General features: G+C 37.9%; 1 protein-coding gene and 1 pseudogene across 3 annotated transcripts; both read right to left on the reverse strand.

Annotated features, from left to right (window-relative positions):
• Positions 1-3,856: 3,856 nt before the first annotated feature.
• LOC143879814 (alpha-terpineol synthase, chloroplastic-like) lies at positions 3,857-18,619 on the reverse strand. 3 transcript variants are annotated; one of them, XM_077382412.1, is made up of 6 exons: positions 15,368-18,619; positions 15,122-15,279; positions 5,126-5,344; positions 4,740-4,884; positions 4,386-4,634; positions 3,857-4,267 (listed from the first exon to the last, which is right to left on the reverse strand). In XM_077382412.1, the coding sequence occupies exons 2-6, from the start codon at positions 15,226-15,228 to the stop codon at positions 3,959-3,961; spliced, it is 1,029 nt and encodes a 342-aa protein (XP_077238527.1). In that variant the 5' UTR covers positions 15,229-15,279; positions 15,368-18,619; the 3' UTR covers positions 3,857-3,958. The 3 variants fall into 3 exon arrangements, with proteins under 3 accessions (XP_077238527.1, XP_077238528.1, XP_077238526.1); XM_077382413.1 differs by having other exon boundaries at positions 15,130-18,619; XM_077382411.1 differs by having other exon boundaries at positions 15,122-18,619.
• LOC143878747 (alpha-terpineol synthase, chloroplastic pseudogene) lies at positions 15,241-15,958 on the reverse strand (annotated as a pseudogene).
• Positions 18,620-18,919: the final 300 nt, after the last annotated feature.

Raw genomic sequence — 18,919 nt, forward strand, 5'->3', positions numbered from 1 at the left:
GCAAAACTGGAAGTGTGTGGCAAGGATTGTGCCTGTGGCTCAATGGTTGAGGCTTTGTTTTTCGACCTTGAGGTCTCAAGTTCGATCCCAGCTTACCTACCAGAGGGACGGGGGGGGGGGGGGGGGGGGGGGGGAAATGGTTCACTTGGGAGATTCTTTCTCCGTTAGTGGTATCACAGTTGAAATACTCCACTGGACTGATTTCTTTTCAATCACGTTCGGGTTTAACAAAAACGACAGAGGAATCATTCAATTGAATGTTCAAAAGTGAAATTCCTTGATTTCAGTTGCAGTTTAGTATACTCAATACCTCCTGTAGTGGAAACCCATCATGCGTATGAAGATTAGAATGATGCAACCACTTCCACAGATTTGTGCTAGCTTCCATTTCCCATGTTGTTGAAAAAATTCTTCTTATGTCCCCATATCCATAGTAAATGCATTTTAGTTTCTATTAATATCCACATCCACTACCACTACTATTAGCGATATTGTCTTCCCATCCAAGGTTCAAAGTAATTAATTTTTTCTATTTAACTGTCATGACCTCTTCTTTTGGGCACAGATAAACAATTGCTAAATTCTCAACTTGAACACACACACACACATATAGTAGGGAGGCTTCCCAAAGATATTTATTTTCTAATTGGATTAAAAATTTATCTATTGACTATGTCATGACTTCTTACTTTAGGCAAAGATAATAGTAATATTGATGGCCTAGGCACTAGAATATTCCCAACATGTTCTTAATGCCTACTTACCACACATTTATTTCGTAAGAGTTTCCTTGATTTTGTTAATTTTCTATTTCTACATTAATGTTCTCTTTTCTATTTTTTGCAATCCTAGCTAAATCATTTTTAAATGTGTTACTATGAATGGTTTTTAATGGTGTATATCTTTATTTCTCAGTTTGTGTTTGTTTAGTTTGTGTTTGTTTTTTTTAATCTAAATTAACATTCAAACCCGTGCATCGCACGGTTGGTCTCACTAGAAATTACTTGTGAAACTATATGCGACCCTATATATGGTGTCTATGAACCTATATGTGCATTTATAGAGTTTCATATCAAATTTTAGAGTTTTAGTGCTTTAATTTTGAAAAATGTTGCAAATGTAAAGATTCATTTCAGTTATGTATATAATGTATGTGAAGCTATGTGTGACCTTATATGTGGTATCTATGAACCTAAACGTGCAAATCCGGATGCTCCAACCAAACCAGGCCTTTTCAAATCTGAAGGGATCCTCCTCAAAGATTTTACAGATTTTCATTTTAGTTTCCATAGTTTCAATGCTTTGATTTTGCATCATTGCATTAATTTTGAAACAATTTATGTTTTTATTTCATTTCTTCTCTTATTTGAAACTGTAACTTGATCTTATTGTTGATTTCCAATTGCAGGATTGACCTGACTGTACCATGTTATAAAGCTAGCATTGTATTGAACAATAATGGATGTTAGGATGGAGGATTTGGTGTATATTTAGATCATTTGAGATCTAAAGCAAATTCTTTAAATTAGACAATTTAGATCAGTCAAAGGTGGGCCTTAGTAAAAAGAAAATCACTCTCAGTAGATGTGGATGATTCTAATTCTTCCTCAATTTGGTCATACCATTATGGCTTTTTGGGAGGCAACATGAGTCATGTTCCCAAGACTATGGGTTCATTTGCTAAACATACTTCACATGTCTCTCTTTCCTAGTGTTGTTTGCTCCCCCTTGGACAATTCATACCCCTCAATTATCTCACATGCCTCTCTTTCTTAGGCCTGTCAATGGATTCCATTCGGATTGTATCAAACCGTGCATCGCACGGTTGGTACCACCAGTCTATTATAATATATCAGGATGGGGTTTCACTGTTCATTCTAACGTGGACAGCCTCCCCATCCTGCTTTGGATCCACGTGTGGCATCAGTTTAATATCAAAACGATTCGATTTCTAAAGGTAAGTAAAATATTTAGGTAAAAAATCAGCTACATTACTATTTATTCTCTTAGGTGAAAAATCAGCGACCCTTCATCTTCCTCCCAATCCTGCTTTGGATCCAGTGTGGCACCAGTTTAATATCAAAACGATACTATTTCTAAAGGGAAGGTAAGTAGAATATTTAGGCAAAAAATCAGCTACATCACTATTTATTATCTTAGGTGAAAAATCAACTACCCTTCATCTTTTACTAGCCCCTCCTGCCCTCTGCAATCGAGACATATTCTTCATCTCTCTCCTTTTCCCTCTCCAAAAGCACGATTGTTTCACCTTCACTCTCTCCGGGTAAACTTGTTTCGCTAACTTCAGTTTAGAATAATATCCATCTGAATAAGCCATTTTTTACATTTAGGCCCTATTTGGATTACAACAGAAAAACATTTCTGATTATTGAGAAGATTTTTTCTTTCCAGGATTTAGAGGAAAATGATATGATTATAGATAATTTAAAGGGAAAAATTATATGGTGAACAACCGGTCAACCGTGCATGTATGCGCATCCCACAAATACAGTGGGGCCTACATTGTTTGGACGATCCAGACCTTTCCTTTGCTGGGCCTTGACATAAAATCTTCTCCATAGAATTGAATGATCCTAATCTTCCAATCCGTGGAGGTTTATAGTTATAAATTCTCATTTTAAGGAATATTATCTTACATTGAAGACCCCTATCATTAAAAATTGAAAAGATTGGTTCAAGTTTTCAAACTTTTTCATTAAAGTCCCCGAATCAAGAGTGTATGGAAATAAAGAAAGAAAACAAGAGAGCAAGAGACACTAGAGATTTATGTGGTTCAGCACTTTGGCTTACTCCACGGGCAATCCGGCAAGTAAACTTCAATATCAACAATGGAAAATTACAAACAAGGGTTAAAACTCTTACCTCTCCAACAATGGTGAAAACCCCACCAACACCCTCTTCTTACAACTCAAGCAAAAACCCAACTCCCTCTTTACCATGTCTTCACAACCCAAAAACACCATAAAAGGAACCCCAATAACCTTGGATCAAGTTCTTGCAATGGAAGAAGAAGAAGAAACCCTCGGAGAGAAAAAAACCCTTTTTAGTAGAGAAAAGCTCCAAATCCACTTCTTTTGAGGAATAACCCAACTAAAGATAAAACCCTCTTTACTAGACTTTTTAACACATTCCAAGAATGCCCTTTCTTAAAGAAGATATTACCAAGTGATTTAATATCACTAATACAACATCAATTAATATATTCACTGGTGTTTAGAGAAAGCGTCAGTGTCTAGATACAGACACCGACGGTTTGGTGAACATCAGTGAAAAAATTGACATTCTCCAATGTTCAAAACCATCGCAAATTACGAAACCATGTGTCGGTGCAAACTTCATCTGTTAGAAGGTTCACTATTATAATAAATTGACTACGCATTCATTGCCAAAGACTCATGGCGTGGGTGGGTTTGTCTTGGACAATGTGGCATTTCGTTCTTTCCAAAGAAACTAGGGGGGTGTATGGATTCCCCATAAGCAGATGCCTTGCAAAATTCCTCTTCAAGGGAATGAATTGGATACAGTGGTCTAGAATTTGGTGGAGAAGTTACATTTGAGTTCATTACATAGTAATCTTATATCTGTACCTCCTTATATACGAATCAGTTCGTTGACAGACACAAATGGAAGTGTTAAGAACATGTTAGCCCCTTCGGAAGTGTTAAGTTCATTCTCATTCTCTCTTTTTTTTTGAAAAGGTAACAAATTTTATTTCATTCAAACCAAGCTCACAATCATGGGGACAAGATGTCCCAGACAGGCAAGCCCACTGTATACATCCAGTTCATTCTCATTCTCACGTTATAATCAACCCCAACTGAAGAGGCTAACATGATTACATACTAATCTTATGTCCATACCTCCATATATAAATAAAGATACATTTGAATATATACTAAGAACTGATATTGTGCATTTTTTCTTAACCGAAATGGGTTCAACCAACAATAACATGACTCGAAATGGGGTCAACCAACAATAACATGAGTCGCTCCTTGGTTTGGTTGTTTGGATCACCAAATCCATCGCTGTCTATGTAATAGTGATGGGCAATCCGTGCCCCACCCAATGCGGCACTGATAAAAGGTTCAGGAAATAGAGAACAAGAGATTGAATCTTTATTCATCTTCTTCCACGTATCACTAAACAAGCCTCTTATATGTTCGCGAGCAACTGGCTCTGAAGCGCCTGTTTCATGCATGTAACATTGAACAGATTTGGGCACATCACCTCTCTCTAGTTCCGCCTGAAAAAAATACATAAGTACACACATTGAAGTCTATGATTTTAAATAACTAGTGTAACACTTAGAAGTCAGTATGGTAGAGCAAACAAGATTGCTAAGTAATATGTAGCTTATGTACCGTTGAAGTCCCCAAATCATCCCAAAGTCGAACAAGCATCCCTAGCCATCGTACCACTTTTTGATTGTTTTCTATGTAATCTAGTGCTTCCTTAGTTATCTTTGGTTTCAGTGAAAAATAAGCATGTCCTTGCATGACAGATCCTCCAATCGAGACAGCTGCATTGCTAAGATACTCATCCAGGGTCGGTGTGTACCTATTGTTGTACCATTTTGCCTCCACAAGGTAAGCTTTACATAAATCTCCCCACTGCATAAATTACACACAAAATTCTCAGTAGATGAACTTAACACTTCCAAACATGGGAATGAAATTAGCTTTTGCATCACCAAAGAGAGAAAATTAATGCAATACCAGTTTCTTCAAGTACTGGGTGATTTTCCATCCATGTGGCTGTTCTTTTAGGGTGTCATAAGCAATTTCGTTGATAGTGTTGAAGAGAGCCATAAAACATATTTTCATGTAGTCTGGAAGCTGTTCCATCGCGTTAACATCCCATCTAAAAATTTCCATCTAGAAAATTATACGAGATAGAATTGAATAAAGTTAATATTTGGAACATCACTTGTGAAGAGAGCCTTGGCTACTTCAGGTAGTACAAGGAGCTTGGCTCCTTCATGTATCATATTGGAGTTTTCTCTAAAACTGTGGTATGAGTTTTTCAAACCCCCCACGAGCCTTCGCTCGACAGTCCTGAATCACTTTCTACCAGAAAAATGTTAAAGTAATGAAATACAAACCTATCAATAACATCCGTAAAAAGGACTAATTCTTCTAGGGTTCCATATATATTGTAGATATCATCAACGGATTGGATTAGTTGAACCATTTTTGTAATCACTTCTCTAGAGTACCCAAACTCAGGTTCTGAGAAAATTCCAACAGACCATAAAAAGCTCTCCATCAAATGGTCTCTAGCAAAGCTCGAGTGCCTCCCAAGATCCAAATTCCTCCACCACCTAAGACATGATAAGTGCAACAGATAAGAGCAATGTAATTCCATTGGGGGTACCTTACACATACATTCATTATATATCTGTAGTCCTTTGCTTTGATAATGCCACCCCTCTTGTTTAACACTTTCTGATTGGATATTGATTCTTGGCTTTTTTCGGAATTGTGTCAGCCTTTAATAAAAGGGTCAACAAGAGTGATGCTAAGCTGAAGGGCGCCCTTGCAAAAAAAGGGATGAAAGGGTGCACCCGTTGGTTGCTGTCACCAAAGTGCATTTATAATTTGTTAAAGTCAAACCACATTAATTGCACTTTGGTGCCGTGCAACCAATGGAGGCTAGCTTTCAGTCCGTTTTTACAAGGACCCTGAGTTTAGCATTCCTCAACAAAGAAAGATCTGCCACCGTTTGCCATTGTTTATACAAGGAGTGTCCTTCTGCGATTGTCCCTAGCAAATCCCTTATAATGGGATTTGTTCCTAATTTTGTAAAGGAAAAATTGTCAACTGGTGACAGAAAAATGCAAAAATAGTGAATGGGTGACACCCTTTTGAAAGTTTGTGAACGGAGGTCGAAACACCTTTTTCTGACATGGCCTTTTACCGAAATACCCCTCATGGCAAAAAGAACACGTTATACTAGATTTTTCTCTCTGTTACTTTTCACCAACCAAAGTTTACCGCCAACCTCTGTTACTTTTCTCCATTAACGCCTGAAACCCACGAAGTGTAAGTGAAGGTTAGTAGCAGAAGACTTCTTAGGATTAGTGCTTCCATTATGGCGTTTGAACCCTGTCTTTAGTGTGTGATAATAACCATGTCTGTATTGTATGTGATAACCCTATCTTTATTGTGATTGATAACCCTATCTTATAACCCTTTTAAAATGGTGAATTAGGGCTTGTGCTTCTATTATCTCTGAAACTGTTCTTATAGAGTTGGTACCCTACTAATAAAGTTGGTATTAGTGTTTGATGACCCGAATATAGATGGTTTATGTAAACCCTTTTGTACATGGATCACAATTTTTTGCACTTGATAATCCCTTATTTGCTGTTGGTAAGTCCCATATATTTACCTGATAAACTTGTTTTGACACTAGATACACCTCAGAGAGGCTTGGTAACCCCCCTTCTATGTACTTGGTAATCCCTTTAGAAACTTGAAAACCCCCTTGTGTAGAGAGTTGAAAACCCCTAATTTGCAACTTGATTACCCTTTACAGAAGCCTCCGTACGGACTTGAATCCCCCATTAGGTAGCTGATAATCTCTTAGAACACCTTGTGGACTGACTTTCAAACCCCCATTGAGGTAGCAAAACCCCCTTTAGAGTCCATAACCCCACTTATGAACTTGGTAACCCATTGTGTACACTTGAATACCCCTCAAGAAGATATGAAGATCCCCTTTTAGCAACAACTCTGTTTAGAACCCCTATTTAGGATTTTATAAAAATGTCTGAAACAATGGTTTCTCTTCTTTTACACTATGATGGAGATTTGACGGATGATGTTTCTTGGAAATACGTCGGAGGGAAGAAGACATTGTTATCTGTCAGCTGCAGAATAAATTTCGACGAATTTCAAGCTGCAATCCGAAGAACGATTGGTGTTATAGAAAGGCAGGTTTTACTATCGATAAAATGCCGATATGTTGTGGATTCATATATAGTCACTTTAATCGACGTCGATGATGATGATGTCCTCCAAACAATGTTAAGGATGTTTGACAGATACATGTTAAATTCTGTGATGATATACATAACTAAGAGCATAAATGACAAATGTATTAATTTCTTAAATTCGTCAATGCTTCCCCCAAACAAACTCTGCACTAGGAGACCCTCTCTTAATCGTAGCATTCCTTCTACTTCGATTTCGTCCCAAAAACGTCTTCGTTTTGAAGTGGACTTGCAAAAAGACTACGAAAGTGAATTTGATAGGAGATATGTAAGTGAAGAAATCAGAGGTGCTCCAGCAGAACCTGTCATAAGGTATTGTAGTTCTTTGGCAATGTTTGAATACTTCCATATTTCAATTTATAATTCATATGGATCCAACTTGATTATATATTGCCGAACTATGCAGGTCTGAAATTGACTTAAATGAAACATTGGCAAGTGATTTGTATGGCAACCATGTTAGTGGAGGCATTGATGACTTCCAAAATGTGGGAGATCTTGAAGTGGACTTCAGTAATGTTAGTGAAGACGGTTTCTGTGTGAGGGGTTTAGATTTAGAAGAAGAAAGAAATGATGATGATGATGATGAGGAGGAGGATGATGATGATGACGATTATGAAAATATCGGTGTTAGTCCATGCGCTCAGCCTTTCAGTGCGGATTCTCCTATCAGAGGGGGTTCTCCTATCAGAGAGGGATCTCAACCGGTTCCGACTAACAGTAGTCGGCCAATGAAAGCAGATGGGATGTTTGTTGGGGCCCATGATGTAGATACTAATAATCTTCAGTTTGAGCAGTTAACGGTTGGGGCAATATTTTCTAATATGCAACACTTCAAAAAGGTTGTCAAAGAGTACACTATTCGGCAGAGGTTTATGTTCGTGAGGTCAAAGTCAACACCGAAGAAGTATGCCGTTCGATGCAAGGTAGATGGTTGCAAATGGCGTATAACGGGTACTAATCATATGACCTGTGTGTTAGTGAAGTCGTTTGTCCCCGACCATACGTGTAGAACTAAATTAAGGGGCAATGATCACCCTCTTGTCACAGCAGCTTGGGTTGCTCAGACATGTTTACGCTTATTTGCTTGCCCAGATGATGTGAGGACGAGGATCATACGAGAATATATCAAGATGCATTGGGGTATAATTATAAGCTATTGGAAGGCGTACAACGCGATGAACATCATACTTGAGATTAAGTGTGGGAATGTGGAGGACTCTTATCGAATATTGCCTGCACTTACAGTTCAGATGATGAGGAGAAATCCCGGCAGCTATATGCGTGTTTTCAGAGCCAGAGATTTACGACCTAGGGGAGATGATAGATTTGTTCGCTTATTTTGGACATTTGGTCCTAGCATACGGTCTTTTCATCGAACACTCAGGCCTATAATTTTGGTTGATGGGACACATCTGCGAGGGAAGTATCTAGGAATCTTATTGATTGCAATCGGGGTCGATGGTAACAACGGTTTATATCCATTAGCATTTGGGGTTGTTGAGACGGAGAACGAAGATAGTTGGAGGTGATTTTTTATGTTGCTGAGGCAGTACGTATTGGCAGCGGAGATGAACATATTCACCATATGCTCTGATCGACAGAAGGGGTTGTTGCAGGCAGTGCCTAATATATTTCCCAATTCTCATCATAGTTATTGCATGTCTAAAACCTGTTTAAACACAAACACACTTCATATTATGTTTAAATTTATAACTTCCCTACTCATTCAGAAACACAAACACACATGTCTAAAACCTGTTTAAATTTACAAGTTCCAATATTCAAATTGAAACACAAACACAAATACACTTCCATAAAACCTGCTTACATTTACAACTTCTCCACATTCATAAACAAGTTCACAATTCCATAAGACCTGCTTACATTTACAACTTCTCCACATTCATAAACAAGTTCTCCACCCATTCACAAACACAAACACACTTCCATTAAACCTATTTCAATTTACAAGTTCTCCACCCATTCACAAACACAAACACACTTCCATTAAACCTATTTCAATTTACAAGTTCTCCACCCATTCACAAACAAAAACACAGACCATAACAACTTCCCTTGCCATTTAATAAATCCCCTGCCAATCTCCATTAAAAAATAAAGTTTGATCATCAGAAGAAATAAACATCCACCAACATTAGAAGGTGTTCCTATATAAGTGTGCAGTCCCCAAACTCTCCTCGTAAAAATCTCTCACAGAGTTGTAGCCGAAATTCAGGAATGTCTGTCGGCCCAAAGTTTAGCGGTTGACCATGGTAGAGATGCTCAATCGCTTTTAGGACAAAAGCGCCGCAATCAACCCTGTATAAAAGCATGCATTGAATGGAGTTACTTTTAAGCTAACTACGAATGAGATAGGAATACTAACAAAAATTCGAAAGTTTTAAGTTTGAACCCACCCATTGTTCTGCTTTCGGAAGCCATCCATCTGTGAATATGGAAAGTCATCGATGTTGCAACCCCGGCCCTTCAAATATTCCTTCATTAATGCTACCTGAATTTAAGACAAGGAAGGAATATTGAGTGTTATACATATGGAAGTAACATTAAATGTTACGGAAGATGTTAATTTACTTACAGTGGGAGATGCTCCCTCCTGAAATGAGTCTCCTTCCATTGAGTTGAACTTGACCATCTTTTTATTCACCATATCAACAAGCACAAGAGCCCAATGAAAATCTTGACAGCATGGGATTAAAAGCATCCCAATATCTTCTGACGGGATATGGTCAAGTGTACGATGCAATAGCTCGTTCGCCAACCGATCGGTGTCCAACTTATTTTTGTCATCCATTGAATCACGCCTTGAAGTTTTATATCCCTGTACAATGAAATGAATTTTGTGGGAACACTAGATCATGGATAAGTTGTAAAGTAACATGTATAGCTACAAAAAAGCCTCTTACATGTATTGACGAAGGAATATATACAATCCGTCCAATCAAGGCATTGCTGGAGGCGCACAAATACTTCCCATATACATCCAACACCTACAACTCATAAAAATTTCTTAATTACCTCAACAATGGGTACTGAAGACAACACTTAATTTAAAAAATGACACTTACTTGGCCACTGAGGACTCCTTTCAGGTTCCACAACGTTTCGAGATCCTCGGCCAAGACTTTTACCCCGTCAACGGTCATGAGAATACGACTGCAAAAATATACAAAGGTTAGAGGAAGCAAGTATCTAACTTTGAATAATGGTTAATTGAAAACAAGTGTACTTGCCTTTGTTCTTGTTTTTTCAACTTCTCAATGAGATCAGTTCGCCTCCGTGTTACTTTCTTCGTTGCCCTCTCACTTTTTTTCTTTGTCACTGGGGGTACTGTATAGGGGCTACTCTTGGCGCAGCTTGGTTTCCTATCCCTTCTCTGATTTTTCACTCTCCTCTCATTGCTCCCTAATTTTTCCGTCCTCTTCCTCTTCTCTTTACCCTCAGGGCTATCGAGAATGGTAACAACATCTGATGCTCCTGTTACAACTGCTTCATTTACGAAGCCAACATCTTCAGCCTGACTCATCACATTTATGACCTCCATATCTTCCTCCTCTCTTCTTTTTCCCCCATCTTTTCTCAATTCTTCCTTCTCCATTTCAGCTTCATCTCCCTCCTGTCTTCTCATCGCTTCCCACTCCTTCTGTATAATTTCCCTCTCAGCTGCAATCTGTATTCGTAAATTCTCCTTCTCTGCCTCCATCTCCACCCTGACTCTTCTTAACCTCTCCTTCTCCTCTTCATTCTGTCTCCTCTCTCTTTTTATATTGTCCCATGCCTCTCCTATCTTCTCCCACTCTCTTTTTATCCTCCTATCCTCACTGGCCTCCTCAGCACCCTCCTGACCACCCTCCTCAACTACAGTATCCCTTCCTTCAAACGCAGGTGTGCCGATCAATGCTGGGACAGTAGGTGACTGCCCTAATGGTTCTCCCTGCCCAATGATTCCTTCTTCCTCGGCTTCCTAATATACAAATAAGGGATACAACACACAAAATTTGTAAACATTACCAACTTAAATAAAACATAATATAAAAAGAGGTCCATTGCGATACCTGCTCAGGAATGTACCGCAGTTCGTCCTCTCGTGGCGTCAATGTCACCACTACCTAACGATTTGAGAAAGTTGTTAGATCAGAAAATATTACAGACTATCTAAAATGGTATCTAGTAGATAGGGTCTCACCTCAGATTTGTCTATCTTCCCATGCTCAATCATATAGTACTTATTCGCTTCATTTCCTTTCGACTTCCACTTCAGAATACGTGGACAGGCATCTGGATTTTTTGGTATCCACAACTTCGTGTGCTCGAAAAGCCACACCTGCACACACAAGACAGACTTTGTTAATATTTTATTAATAGGAAGATAAATAAAAAGGCAAACTATTGCAGAGGACATGATACCTGCAATGTGAGGGAGCAACCTCCAAGATATTTCCCCCCTGCGACGGATGCGTTTAAATACTCGAGTAACCAATTGTATATTGCTTCCCCCCAGTTATAGTCGCACATCTTCTCTAAATCATCGATATAGGGCCAAAACAGCTGGTCGGCCCGATGTGCAGCCTGAGTGAATAACACAGTAGCGAATAGGTGTAGCACGACATATTTCACACAAGTCTCTATGGAGGGTTGGTCCTCTAGACCAACTAAGGCCTTGATTTGCACAGAAATGTCAGATGCCAGAACAGATCCTCTACGAAATGGCCACCCAGGCAGTAAAGGAGTGTGTTTACTCTTGTCCGTCCACGGAACCCTCGCCAAATTAATTTTTTCCCCTCTAAGGGGAAGGCCTAAAGCCAATGCAACATCGCTAGCCCTAAATGGAATTGCGATACCTCCTAGCATGAATGTCTTCGTCGCCGGATCCCACTTACTGTGTAGTGCTCTAATTAGAGGCTTATGCATGATAGCCTCTTCTAGTGGATTCTGTTCTAGGCGGATGAAGTCCTTGAAAGGGGTCTTGCCTATAGCATCATAGTGGGACTGCCGGAACTGTGTACTCCGCATCTCCTTAATAAAGTACGATGGAGAACATCGTGCAGGGACATATGGATCCTGTAAAACAACATACATAATCAGAGCGTCAAGTTTTATCAAGTAACTTAGATTAAAACTGTAAAGATCAAATACACTTACATGTTTCGCCTTCACTTCACTCTTCTGACCTTTCACGTTGCTTTTCATCTTCTCACTTTTCACATCGCTTTTCATCTTCTGACCTTTCACTTTGGTTTTCATCTTCAGACCTTTCACTTCAACTATCTTCTTCTCACCTCTATTTTTCATTTTTGCCTTCTCACCTTTCAATTTCATTTTCCCCTTACTACCTTTCATTTTAATCTCCTCATTCTTTAAACCCATTGCGGGCTTCCTATTACACTTTCGACTCCGGCTCGCATTTGCCTATTAACACAATTAGAGAATAAAAGAGCATTCTATTGACTAACAATCTAAAACGAGAACAAAAAAGACTACACTTACACGCGTCTTCATTGTAGACTTTGCCTTCTCCAAATCCAACTATATAACTGTCACAAAAAAGAACATAATTAATTGTAATGTAAGTTCATGTTTCTTAAAATGGGGTTCTCAACTCAAATATGTGATTCTCAAGCGTAGAAACCATACCAAAAATTACTATATGAACAATGATCCAAAAGAGGATTGGCAACAATCTGAAAATGGGGATTATCAACCTCCCTTGAGGGGGTTTTCAACAGTGGAGAAGGGGGATTATCAACCTCAACAGGGAGTTCTCAACACTACAAATATTAATTATCAACCTCAACCGGGATTCACAACACTGGAAATGGGTATTATAAACCCCCTGAGGGAGTTTTCAACACTAGAGAAGGGGGATTATCAACCTCAATAGAGAGTTTTAACACTGGAGTAGGGGATTATCAACCTCAACAGGGGGTTCTCAACATAGGAAATGGGGATTATCAACCTCCCTTGAGGGGGTTTTCAACACTGTAGAAGGGGGATTATCAACCTCAGGAGGGGGTTCTCAACACTGGACAATGAGGATTATCAACCTCAACAGGGGGTTCTCAACAGAAGAGAAGGGGGATTATCAACCACAGGGGTTCTCAACACACGAGAATGGGGATTATCAACCTCAACAGGGGGTTCCCAACACTGGCAATAGGGATTATCAACCTCAACAGGGGGTTCCCAACACTGGCAATAGGGATTATCAACCTCCCTTCAGGGGTTTTCAACATTGGAGAAGGGGGATTATCAACCTCAATAGGGGGTTTTTAACAGTGGAGAAGGGGGATTATCAATGTACCTAGAAAGGATTCTCAACACTGAAAGTGGGGGATTATCAGCCTGAAAAGGGGTTCCCAACACTGCAAATGGGACATTATGAACTACCTAGAGGGGGTTCTCAACACTGGCAATGGGGGATTATCAACATCCTAGAGAGGGTTACTAACACTGGAAATGAGGGGATTCTCAACACTGGCAATGAGGGATTATCAATCTACCTGGAGGGGGTCCTCAACACTTAAATTGAGGGATTATGAACCTCAAAAGGGGGTCCCAACACTGGAAAAGGGGGGTCCCAACAGTGGAAATGGGTTCTCAACACTGAAAAAGGGATATTATGAATCTCAAAAGGGGATTCTCAACACCGAGAATGAGAGATTATCAAAAGGGGGTTCTCCACAGTCAAAATCAAACAAAATAGGGAACAAAAAAAAATTTAAACCCTAGACGTGTAAAAACTTCCAAATACTGACAATGAAACAATACACCACAAAGGTAACTTAATACAACGAAAAAAAAAAGTAAAAAAATATGAAATACGACACCCTAACATACCTGCATGATGGGGATGGGGGAAAAATGAAGCCCACGCCGGAAAAAATGAATCCCTCGCCGGAAAAATGAAGCCCTCGCCGGAGAAAAATGAAGCCCTCGCCGGAATACACTTGATAACGGAGGAGAGAGGTTCGGAATAATGCAGGAAACCGTCCCACTCCAGAGAAAAATGAGAGATCTTCACGCCGGCCACACCTCACGCCGGAGAAGATGGGTTTCAGGTGGTTCAAATGAAAATGGAGTAAAAGTAAAAAAAAAACCCTATGTATAGTAAAAAACGAAGAGAAAAAAAGCCTCTCTACAGTTAAAAAAAAAGCCTCTGTATATTGGGTTTTTCGTTCTCAAGGGTATTTACGTAAAAGGCCATGTCAGAAAACGTATTTCGACCTCCGTTCACAAACTTTCAAAAGGGTGTCACCCATTCACTATTTTCGTATTTTTCTGTCACCAGTTCACAATTTTTCCTTTTGTAAAAGACCACCTCATGGATTACTTTTTCAGAAGAATACATCCTCCGCATATGAACTAAATGAATAAGATAAGATCTGCTGCAAGGTGTTTGCTCTCTCCTGTAATAGTAAGCTGAGAAATGGCTTTTGGCAAAATTGCCTAGCAAAGCCCTATAAATAATATATAATTTATATTAGGGAAATGATATATCAACTCCTTTCTTTTTAATTTTCAGGAAAGCTCCATTTCTTTATGTGTAAAATGGGCATAAAATAAATTTTACACTCATTTTTAAGTGGAAAACAGTCATAAATTTTGTTTCAGGCCCATTTTACGTCCAAAAAAATGAAGCCGAAAGAACAAACAAAAGGAGTGTAAATCCTTGGAAAAATGTTGGAATATACCTAGCTTACATATAGGGAAATGGTTTCAGCACAAACATGTTTTGATACATGCGCTCATGTATCTTGTCTTTTAGTATTTAATTGTCTCATAAGTGCTTTTTGGGAACAGTAATAACCCTTTTACAGCTCTTTAAATACTAAAAGACAAGATATATGAGCACATGTATCAAAACATGTATATATATATATATATATATATAGGGAAATGATTTCAGCACAAACATGTTTTAATACATGTGCTCATATAGATATAAATACATACATAGTATACATATATATATATATATATATATATATTTATATCTATATATATATATATATATATATATATATATATATATAAATCTATTTATATCTATATATAGATATAAATAGATTAATATATACATACAGAAGTACCACGCTTGAGCTGCTGTGCTGTTGCATCAAATAGTGAGCTGCTTTTGGATCAAATATCAAGGATGGGATGATGTGTCCGTGTCTATATGCCAGTGGCATCTTTCATGCTCTTTACCTAGACGCAGCTTTAACGTTTGTCTGGTATATGGCCTGCACCATGTTGTAATCTAGCTTAGCCATCTGAAATAACAAAGGGTTCATGTCGTCTTCTCTAAGGTATATTTCTTCTATGTCCCACCTAGCCTCTAACTTTGGCACCCTCCAATGCAATGGAAGCTTTAAGGCATGGTCTACTTGTCTTTCCAGTTTTTTCTCTATGCTCTTCCCTTTGAGAGCCTCCGTGAGACGTATGGTCGAGAAAGCTCTGGCCTCATCCATCACGGTTTCTCCTTCAAAAGCAAGGTGTGATGCTTCATACAAGCTCAACATCCCCTTCATATCCTCGCAAAGTGATTCCATGAAATCACCCATATAGTCTTTGAAGCAATTGAAAACGTCTGTTTCTCATAAACACTGGAAAATTCAGTGATCATATATAAAAAATTTACAGGCAAAATTGTGTGATGAGAGCATATTCACCTTGTGAGACCTCAAACCCATGTTGTCTAAGGAGCCTAAATAGAAGAGCCGTAGCATAGAGATCGTCTCCCATGTTGCAGTCATTTATGGATATTATCCTCAGTGCTTCCTTGATCTCCTTCTTGAAGTGATACCCTACCCCTAAGTGTTGGAGAGTATCGATCAGCTTCAGTTGATCTACACGTTGGTCTACTTTTTCGAGCAAACACCTCACATCTTGTTGGATTTTACCAACAAACTTAAGAATCATAGTATTTCAGATTTACTACTAATCTTATAAGGGTCAAACTTGTTACTGATCTATGATCTATGGCTTTATAATAAAAAAACCCAATTTTGGTGCAAACAAAGTCAAAAGATACGTTCAGATTTCTCAAAAGAAAATAGAACAATTTAATGATTTTTAGCCTCATGTTATGATGTTGATTGTTGATCCGTTTATGTTTGCTCTTTAAAACATGAAAAGTTCCATAATTTATTTCAATTAAAGTTTTGGAATTTTACATGCTTGGTTGAAATTTATATGATGCTTTTTTTTTCATCATTTAGTTAAAACTCTTTTGATGTTTGGAATTAAATGGATCAAATGGATGGGGTTTAGGAAACACCTTGTTTTTAAATTGGTGTAAAAACCCATCTCTTATTTGGTTTGGCAAATTAAAAGGTTGAGTACCTTAGAACTCAATATTGTTATTGGCACCCAAACTAGTAGATTATACTTGTTTGGCTTTGATGATGGATTTTCTTATTGTATCTTTATACAATTGCCTCAACATGTTAAATTTCTGTTTTAAGAAATTTTATTGGTTTGTTGATAAAAGAAAAGGGAATTCATGGTTGATCATCATATGGGCTTGATATTTGGACTGTTTGTGGTGGCTCATAAAATCAGTAGCCTATGTTTTGATATCAACACCCATTTACCTAGTTAAATGTTTTGACACTTATTTGTTTTGATAATGGTACATGGTTAGAAAATGATGCTTGTCAAGTGTTTGCTAAAACGCCTTTAAGAGATAAGCTTGTCTTGTTGAATGCTTGTAAATGAATCTAATGGCAATATAAGTAATGATTCATTTTCAATGAGAAAAAATCTGCATTACTTGAATGGGAATGCTATATAGTTCATACACTATTAAAGTTTAAAGTTCTTGTTCTTGTTAAGGAACTTGGTATATTGCCATCATGTATTGGAAATGATGTTTTATATGTACTATGGCATGGGAACTCTAAGAGCCAAATTGGGTGTGGCATTATCCTAACTAGTTTATTCCATCTAAAGAAGAATTGATGAAATTCACCAATATAATGCATGTTAAAATGTCATTCTAATTTTCTGTATTTTTTTGGGAAAATAAGTAGATTTGGCATATTGGAACAAAATTTGAACAATATATGCATTATGTGCCTATTATATACATATTCTGCAGGTTGAAGAAAATAAGTCCATAAGAATACTTATATAAAGATTGGATAATTGAATGTAATTGCGTATGAGTATCGTATGGACATGACTCTAAATTCTTGAATGGGAGGCTAACCATAATTTTTGGAGTATGGCAGCTTAAAATGTAAATGCCATGTACTCACTTATGGTTTGTTGCTCAAAAGGTACATGTGTACATCAAATTGGGATGGGTATTACCTGGTAACTCAGAATTAAGAGGTAATTGTTCAAATTGTGGGGGCCCTGCTGTTCAAGAAGGCTAGGTTGTGCTAATGGATCTCTAATTGAGAGAATTCAGGTATACCAGTGGGTACTTATTCACCTTAAGTGGTGGAGCGATTTCATGAGAATCGGTTAAACAAATGTATTGTAAAGATCCACTATGATAGCAAGATTATAGCCTTATCCCTAGCAGAAGGTGGAGCCAAATGGGTCAAGTTATGTTTTTATGGCAGATGGGCTGTTATGGCCAAAACTGGTTCCCTTGGTAATTTTATATAGTGACTGCCAAAAAATGCTTTAGCCAAGGCCAAATATATGACCTTATATGGCAAAATGGGCATGATTGCCTTAGGCATAAGTTGGTAAAGCATATGAGGGACAATAACAATCGACTTTGTAAAGGCGGAGAGGAGTCTGCAGATCCTCTGGTAAAGCCACATAAAGTGGTGTATAAGGCATCGAAAATGAATGGGGTTAAAGCCCGATGCATTAACCATTAGTGATGGACACCCAACCTATGTGAAAGGAGATCCCTGGAATTATGTTCAATGGGTACTAACAAGTCACCAGATGGTTTGTTAACACAATCACCCTCACTTCTAGATGCAAAATATTGGAAGATAGTGTTCACTACAAATGCGGTAGGATGAGTTTGAGATTCTTAATCAGTTCATAACCTGAATTGGGTGGTGTGTTACTTGCGGTGCACACTTGATGACTGACCTAAGTGAATGTGGAGGTGAGACTGCTTCCTATGAGAATTTAACGGGTAATTCTCTAGAACATTTATGAGAACCAAGAGGGGAACAAGGCCAAAATGTTCCAATACTGTGAATGAATCACTAAGGAATCGAAGGTAGGGTGTGGGTAACAGGTTAGCCAGTTACACCTACGAGGAAAGGTTGAAGGAGTCTAACTCTACCTGTACTCGGTAACGTAATCTGTTTATCCTAAATATCGGTTGAAGTCCAAAAGACACCGGTATGAATCCATTCTATTTTTCTAATGTGCTCAGATGCTTCCGTTTTCAAATTGTAACTGTATTTTGAATCTTGTGGGGGATTGTTGGAAATTTTAAAGAATTTGAAAAGCCAAAAGTGATTTTTGCCTTGTCTTTAAAATTTAGAGGAAAAGATTCAAATTTTGGTTTCCCTCTTATTTCAAAAGCTAGTGACTTTTGAGTGCTTTTTTAAATGAAAAGATTCTTTTTAATGCCCAAAACGGTTTCTTTTTCTTTTTATTTAAAAAAACACTCAAAAGTCACTAGCTTTTGAAATAAGAGGGAAACCAAAATTTGAATCTTTTCCTCTAAATTTTAAAGACAAGGCAAAAATCGCTTTTGGCTTTTCAAATTCTTTATGAATTTCAACCAAGCATGTAAAATTTCAAAACTTTAATTGAAATAAATTATGGATCTTTTCATGTTTTAAAGAGCAAACATAAATGGATCAACAATCAACATCATAACATGAGGCTAAAAATCATTAAAATGTTCTATTTTCTTTTGAGAAATCTGAACATATCTTTTGACTTTGTTTGCAC

Source organism: Tasmannia lanceolata, unplaced genomic scaffold (assembly GCF_043159265.1).
Source record: "Tasmannia lanceolata isolate RefF3 unplaced genomic scaffold, GAP_Taslan_0.1 ptg000006l, whole genome shotgun sequence".
Lineage (NCBI taxonomy): Eukaryota > Viridiplantae > Streptophyta > Magnoliopsida > Canellales > Winteraceae > Tasmannia > Tasmannia lanceolata.